This window comes from Zeus faber (genome assembly GCF_960531495.2).
Source record: "Zeus faber genome assembly, chromosome: 7".
In the NCBI taxonomy this organism is placed as follows: domain Eukaryota; kingdom Metazoa; phylum Chordata; class Actinopteri; order Zeiformes; family Zeidae; genus Zeus; species Zeus faber.
Window position 1 is genome coordinate 9,070,714 of NC_137203.1, and position 7,500 is coordinate 9,078,213.

Below are 7,500 nucleotides of genomic sequence, written 5' to 3' on the forward strand. Positions count from 1 at the left end.
GGGGATCCTCAACTGGATATTCTGTTAAATGCAGCGCTGAAATGAAAATATGAAAAGTTGATATTGATACCGTCACCACGCCCTTTTCACATTCAGATGACAGGTCATGATCTCGAGAAGGATATCACCGACACCGTCACCGAATACAGGGCATTGGCTGAGACCCTGAAAGCCGGGGGAAACGCAAAATTTGGCAAATTGTAAGCGGCCCCAATCTGTAATCCAAACTTTCAAACTTTATTTTTTGTCATCTCTATGCTCGTGATTTTTTTTTGTGTGTTTGAGTGTGTAACCCGCCGCCTTTGTCCTTTCTTCAGGTTCTTTGTGCGATACACTCGCATTATGCCTCAGGCCGACTTTGACGTTCTGCAGAGGATTGCAAACTCAGTGAGCTCCACACTCAAACAATGCCTCAACGACCCCGCCCACCCAATCCTGGAGTGCCAAAACCGGGTAAAAAAAACAAAACGAAACGTCGGCGCCCAAGTACGGACGCGCGCCAGATGGCCGTCTCCGTGTCCCACCCTCTGACTCCCTCGTCCTGCTCCTTCCGTCCCGCAGGTGACGGACGCCCTCGACGGCTTCTGCAACGACTTAGAGCCGGAGAAGATCAACGCTCAGATCGCCGGCTGCTGCAAGCAGTTGTACTCACAGCGCGGCGCCTGCATCAAAGCCTTGGCGACCGACGCCAACTTCAAGGCCGCGGAGCCCGTCGTCAGGCAGCTCCAGCTGGGAGCCAACCTCTGCGTCGAGGACGCCAAGGCAGCGGCGGGGGCAGAGGCGGCTGCCGGGGCAGGGGCAGCGGCAGGAGCAGCGGCGGCGACGGGGGCGGCAGCGGGGGCGGACCCCAACGAGCTGAGGTGAGCGGGAGCGCAGAGGACCTCAGGTCGGTTGGTTCTTTCCCCGCGCCCTCACGGGCTGAAAGGAATGTTTGTGCGTGTTGCGTAGGTTGCTCTACGACACCCTGAGAGGGAATATCGCCGCCACCGACGAGCAGCTCTCCAACGTCAGCAAAGTCTTCCAGGCGGCGAAGAGCAAGTGCTGCGCCGAGGCGGATCAGGCAGCCTGCTTCCAGGCGGAGGTAGGCCAGCGCCGTCACCGTCACAGTCCCATGTGTCGCTGCCTTATGATTACAACAATAACGATTAGGGTCCAAACATGGAAAGTATAAGAGTATTTCCATGTATCTATAAGCACCGGTGTAGTCTCGGTGATACTCAGGTTTACGCCGTATACCCACTAAGAGAGCTCCGCGATTTCCGTATACCCGCCTAAAAAAAGGATACGTAACAATATCGTTTTGTGAGTCACAAAACGATATTGTTCCCCGAAGTGAAAGTTCTGTCACAAATTGTGAAGGACTTCCTTTCCAATTCTCTTACCCAACACTTTCTTACAATTATTTAAGTTTTTTTTTTTTTACATTTATTTAAGATTGATAAACCGCAAAACGGGCAAGTGCAGCAGTGGCGGAGGGGGAGCCGTCTCCGCTCCGTCCACCCGCAGTGATCATGAAACCTCATGCACAAGCTCATACCTGGCAACCCTCAGCTGCTTCAAGGGAGTTACACAGCGCGAGTCACAATTTGACATTTTTATTTTACTTCCCTCTTTGTACAGGCTCCAAAATTCGAAGGGCTCGCAGTGGCTGCAGTGGCTGCTTAAAAGTGGTGAGATTTATTTGGTTGCTTTTGGTTGTTTTAGGATGTAATGCCTGAAGAATTTGGGGAAGTGAAAGAAATCATTACTTGAATTGTTTTTCAGAATTGAAGGTTATTTGCTCCAGATGTCTCCAAATTAAATGTATTCAAAAAAGACTGTCATAAACACTTGGATATGTTTTATATAGCTCAATGGTACAGTCTGCATGTATTTGATAATTTATTATATATAATACATATATATATATATATATATATATATATATATATATATATATATATATATATATATATATATATAATTTATTTTGGATACTTAAAAAACCACTGTGTAGTTTAGCCGGCGGTTTGGCACATCATCCAAGAGGGGGCGCCATTTCACAATCAAGAAGTGAAGCTTTTCAAAGCCTCGAAGGGAATGAAAGGAGTTCAAGTTCAAGAGATTATTTGTCACATACACATACGGTCATACATATATGCAGTGAAATGTCATGATTTGCACTGTATTTTAAACAAAATTTGAGAAGAACTTTGATTTGCCTTTTTTTTTTTTTTTTTTTTGGGAAAACTGAGATGCGTCAGAATAAATTGTTTTCCTTTGGCTTTTTTCTTTTTCAGACATTCCCAAGAGTCGCAGATTTTAACCAAACCTTCCGTCCAGGCTGAACATATGATATTTGATGAGTGTGGCTTCTCATTTCTTAAATCCTCATATGTTTACCACTGTCGTACCTCATGTCTTTATTAATGTCGCAGAGCAAAAAAAACAACACAAGAAAAATCACATTGACATCACTTTTTTTTTTCCAACGACACTGATTGTTCCTGTATAAACGGCAAAATACTGAATAAATGACCCTGCCAAAGCAACATCCGTGTGGACTGTTTATTTTTTGTTATTTCTGCCTGATTCGGGGCTCTTTCGTTGGGGGTCACAGTGTAGAGGTGATAACGATCTCATTGTTGTTTGTGGCTCGTCCTGAGGAAGACCTGGGGAAACGAGGAGTGAATATAGTAGAAGCGGTTTGTCTGTTATAACTCCAGTAGGTCATAGGAAAGCCTTCATATAACAAGCATTTAACAGAAATGCAAAAGCCTCATTCGTTCGTTCATAATCGCTACAGTATGAAAACGCGCTGAGAAAGCACGACGCCGCCACGTTCGGGCGTCACGGGAATCCCAGCGTGACCTGGTGCCCCCAAAAAGCTTAAAGCTGCAGAGTCACTTCCATGGCACGCGGCTCAGTCGCTGGGTAAACTACAGCGAGAAAAGGCGCTCTGTTTTAACAAACTGTTTTACATTTCACTCTACCGAGAGCATGGGAATACCAACTCCAATGGGGTTGGATTTATTCGGATTTACCGGGGTCTGCGGATCTTGCGGCCGGCAGATTGGCGCGCGTCAACGAGTTGAGTCAGTGGGTTTCGCCGTTCTCATCCCCTCCTCTCTCTACTCCCGCTGAGTCAGCTGTTAAGTAGATTTAGCATCATAATCAAGCCAAAACAACATGACACCGTGGGGTCTGCTTTTTTTGGTGGAGCACCATAAAACTGTTTTAAAAGTTCTCCTCGAGGTCATTCAAGGACACGCGTTTTGTCCTCAGAGCACGCCATGATATCGTGTATGTACATTAGACTATATACAGTATAGGCACGCACACACACACAGACACACACACACACACACACACTCACACGCGCACAGGGGGAGTAGGACCTGCATGTGTTGCCTTCAGAACAGCTGCCATCATTTTTGGAATGCTGTTACCCAAATCCTAAACCGAGTGGTGAGATATTGGACCGTCTTTTCAAAAAGAAAAAGCTCGCCGAGAACTCGCCGTGAAAGTTGAACGGACCGACGATTCGGAACCAGGGCGGATACAGAGCGCCCGAACCGGCCCCCGGTGTTTCCCGCGTTCACGGAACCTGCTCTTGGCTTTGTTTAGCGTTTTTTTCAGGGGGGGATACCGCCATCCTGGAATGTGGGAACGTCACGAGGGGGAGGAGTGTTTGCACGACGGCGTGCACGTTGCCTCCTGCCAAATGGCCTCCTGGTCCTCCCTAACAAACATAACAAGGCAGAGCAATTATTGCACCCGCTGAATCCCGCAATATCACTGCCGCCCTGTTCCATTATGGATCCCCCAAAATGATGAACGGTCGGCAAAGAAATACATTGTGGATTGAAGGCCTCCTTTGGTTCTCTCCCAACCGCTCGGGGTGTAAGAATCTGGGTGAAGAAGCACCCATCAGACCATGCCTCTTCTCCCGCCGGTTTCGTGCTCGTGCGTCGTCGCACATCAGCCCGAGACTGGCTGCAAGGAAGGCCTCTACGAAGGACGGCCTCTACGAAGGACGGCCTCTACGTAGGACGGCCTCTACGAAGGACGGCCCGCCACTCACTCCAGCTTTGAGAAGCTCGAGACTCGCTCTTCTCGTTGCAATCGGAGGGGGCGGCGTGCCGTAGGTGCTGCTTCAATCCGGTGGTCGTTTTGGAGGTCGTTTCCTCTGGGGCATTCGTCCTCTAAAGCAAACGTGTTCGATATCCGTCCATCCCTGCCGGCGAGATTCCACTCGCGAGAGATTCCACTTCATTGTTGTTGCGGGTTGTCGGTGTTTGGCATATGTTGGGATTTATCTTTTATTTATTCAGAGGTTTTTGCGACTATTTGGCCTCTTTGGAACTCTGCCGGGCGGCTTGTGTCGCTCGTTGCGATGATGCCAGGAACATGGAGATAAAGATAACATCATACCCATTCACTCATCAACAACATGTAACATGCAAGAAACGTGATCTTTAGGCAAATATGTAATAACACAAATAAATACAACGCTTAGGAAACATCCTTCCCTCCCATAGAACCTCCCTGTCCCTTACGTGTAAGAAGTCAAGGGAAGGGATTGTATTCAGTGTTTGATGGGGGTTACAGCCATTTACTTTATTCTGATATTGGAAGAAATACATTTTTGTTTTTGTTTTTTTTATTGATCTTTTATGATCATTATTATTATTTGATCAGAATGTGTGTTATTCCATCTATGCACTGTGAAAAGTTGCACCCTGGTGCTGGTGAAGAGGTGACTCATCAAGTTCAAACTGGTGAGATTCAATATCCTTGTTTTTGTTTATTCAGGCGCTGGAGCATGACCATCCTGGGGGAGTGAAAACCTCCTTATGGTTATTAATTGGGTTATGAAATTCTAGGTTAGTCGTGAGAAGGAAATGTCTCTCGAATTAAATACATTTGAAAAAATACCAATTCACAAGTATTCAGTAGATATGCTTTACATATCTGTCATGTATGTTTTTGTCATATTTATGTTAATTTTAAATGTCATATCAAAGGTTTTGTTTTTCCTTTGGTTATGTTGTTGTTTTCCCTCTTTTTGTCTTTGAATAAAATTATTGAATTAAATACATCATAAATATTTACTTGATATTCTTTATATATTTCAAAGGCACAACCTTGAATTTTTTGATAATGCATGTATATAACTTGTTTTGTCTTGTCTTTGTCTTTTTTTTATTTTTATTTTTAAAAATCATATTTAAAGTGCATCTGTTCAACAAAAAACATATTTTCATGAAACATTTAACGCACCCTTTCTCAAAGCACAAGCCAGATAGATAAATCAGATAATACATTTTGGGTTTAAAACAAAAAAGAAATAGAAAATAAAACCCAATCCAGTTAAACCACTGCGTGGTTTGGCCAGTCGTGCAGGTTTTCCGACAGGGGGCGTCATTTCACCACAACCGAGAAGTGAAGCTTTTCATAATCCGACAATGAAATTAGGGGCTTTGCGCTAATTGAATATAATTATAGTACTTGGAACTATAATTTAATTGAAATCATAGTTGGGCTCCTATTTCACCTTTGTTTGCATATCCAGGGTTGGCAAGAACAGATTCATATGTTTGCACACCAAACCCTCCATCCAATATGAACATGTATTATTTGATAGTGAACTACAGCAGCTTATTCCTGAGATCATGATCTGTTTACCGATGCAGGATTTGTTAATATTGCAGAGCAAAATGAGATTATGTCAATTTAATTTGATCAAAGGAATTGTTTTTTCTCATGTAATAACATTGAACTACGACAAACATTCTTGATTATGGCATATGATATGACACCAGACCAAATCCTTTTTAACAAGAGATTTCATATAAATTAAGTGATGTGACAGCAAGTGCAGTCAATCTAATCACTACAATATGAAAACATTGTTAGAAAGTAGCTGTTGCTTAAGATAGGAGGCTTGCTTGCATATGAATTTAAAAGAGAATACCATCATAACAGCACAATAGACATTACAAATATCTTTGTTTTTGTTGCTGTATTACAAATGTAACAGTATTATTATTAATAATAATAATAATAATAATAATAATAATAATAATAATTATTATTATTATTATTATTATTATTATTATTATTATTAATAAAAAAATAATAATAATAAAGACACTAAATGTAATTGACATCAGTGATATAAACAGGATGGGAGAAACTTTGGAATAACATCAGAAACTTTGCCCTGAAACAATAGCCTATAGTAGAATAACAGGCTTGTAAAAAAAAAACAAAGGGACCCTTTGTGAACGGTAAACTGAATTGCAGCGAGTTAGAGAGTGTGAGAACAAAAAGGATTCTGTTTCCTGTAATTGTTAGAGGGCTGTGATATTTGCTATGGGGCCGTCAAGAGCAGGCCGTACACTGGAGACGCACTGATGTGTCCTTTCGGTGACCCGTTGAATAACAGTACTAAGATGAATGATTGTAAACAATTTAAAACTGTTTTTGGCAAATATTGAAGTACATTTTCATTTAAGGTGGAACCCATTTCAATGAGCATAATATTAATTAAAAAGTCTTGGGGATCACTGCAATCTGCAATACACAATGATGACATCAGAATTTTAATGAGATAAACAAGACGCGAAGGGAAAGTGCAATGCACTTTCAGCTACTATAATTTTTTTTAAAGACTGGCCTATTTTTCACCCGTTTTAAATGAAACGAGCCCCCAACCACCAGGGGGTCCCGCTATGGTCCCCGAACGTTTTTGTTAAATGATTTAAACAAGTTCTGAATGGCTGCATTGGCTTTCCGCATTGATATTCTGCAGCGGCATTCCACAGCAGAGCAGCTCCGCAACAGGAACAGAGTGATCTTTTTTCTAAACAAAGTGAATAAAAACAATGTGTTTTTATTGGAATGGTTGTTTTTTTTACCGTAATAAAAAACAATGTGTTTTTATTGTAGATGTATTGAATTTACTCCGTTTCCGAATTGAATTAAACAAAAAGATCCCCGTCCGTAACGGGGAGACTTTTGCAGTCACTCTCTTACGACTCCATCCCTATCCCGTCCTGTCCCGTCCTGTCTCTTGCGTGAGCATTTCGTGCGCTTTGGTCCGGTCTATGGCAATAGAAAGGCTGGGAACCCCAGCTATAAAGTAACTCAGTAGTTATGATAATCGATTAATTGCTTTTCAGCCCTCATAGGTGAGGGGTCCCCCAGGGCAGCAGTTTGAAACAAGCCCCAAAATCATCAGATCCGCCCCTGAAAAGACCTGAAGAGTTTTGTATCGCTGCAATGCCATTAATAACATCCAGCTTTCGCAGGGTGATACTGGATCTCTGGGAAAATGATGGCAGATGGGGTGGACAGGGGTATATTATATTTCACACTATCAAAGGCGTATCATGTATGTGATGCATCCATGCCTTTAATATATCGATGGATTCAAATAATAAATAAATATTCGTTTGTTCATTTATTTTATTTTACGTAAAGTATATATATTTATTAATATATGTTTATCGTATA

The 7,500-nt window shown here is 42.5% G+C and overlaps 1 protein-coding gene across 1 annotated transcript in view; it reads left to right on the forward strand.

Annotated features, from left to right (window-relative positions):
- Positions 1–2,493, forward strand: part of gc (GC vitamin D binding protein) — a 6,346-nt gene extending 3,853 nt beyond the window's left edge. The window contains exons 9-14 of the mRNA XM_080003400.1: positions 97–200; positions 318–453; positions 562–860; positions 949–1,081; positions 1,621–1,670; positions 2,280–2,493. Of these exons, the coding sequence (XP_079859526.1) occupies positions 97–200; positions 318–453; positions 562–860; positions 949–1,081; positions 1,621–1,665 (717 nt within the window). The 3' untranslated portion in view covers positions 1,666–1,670; positions 2,280–2,493. The remainder of the gene's footprint in view (positions 1–96; positions 201–317; positions 454–561; positions 861–948; positions 1,082–1,620; positions 1,671–2,279) is intronic.
- The last annotated feature ends 5,007 nt before the right edge of the window (positions 2,494–7,500 follow it).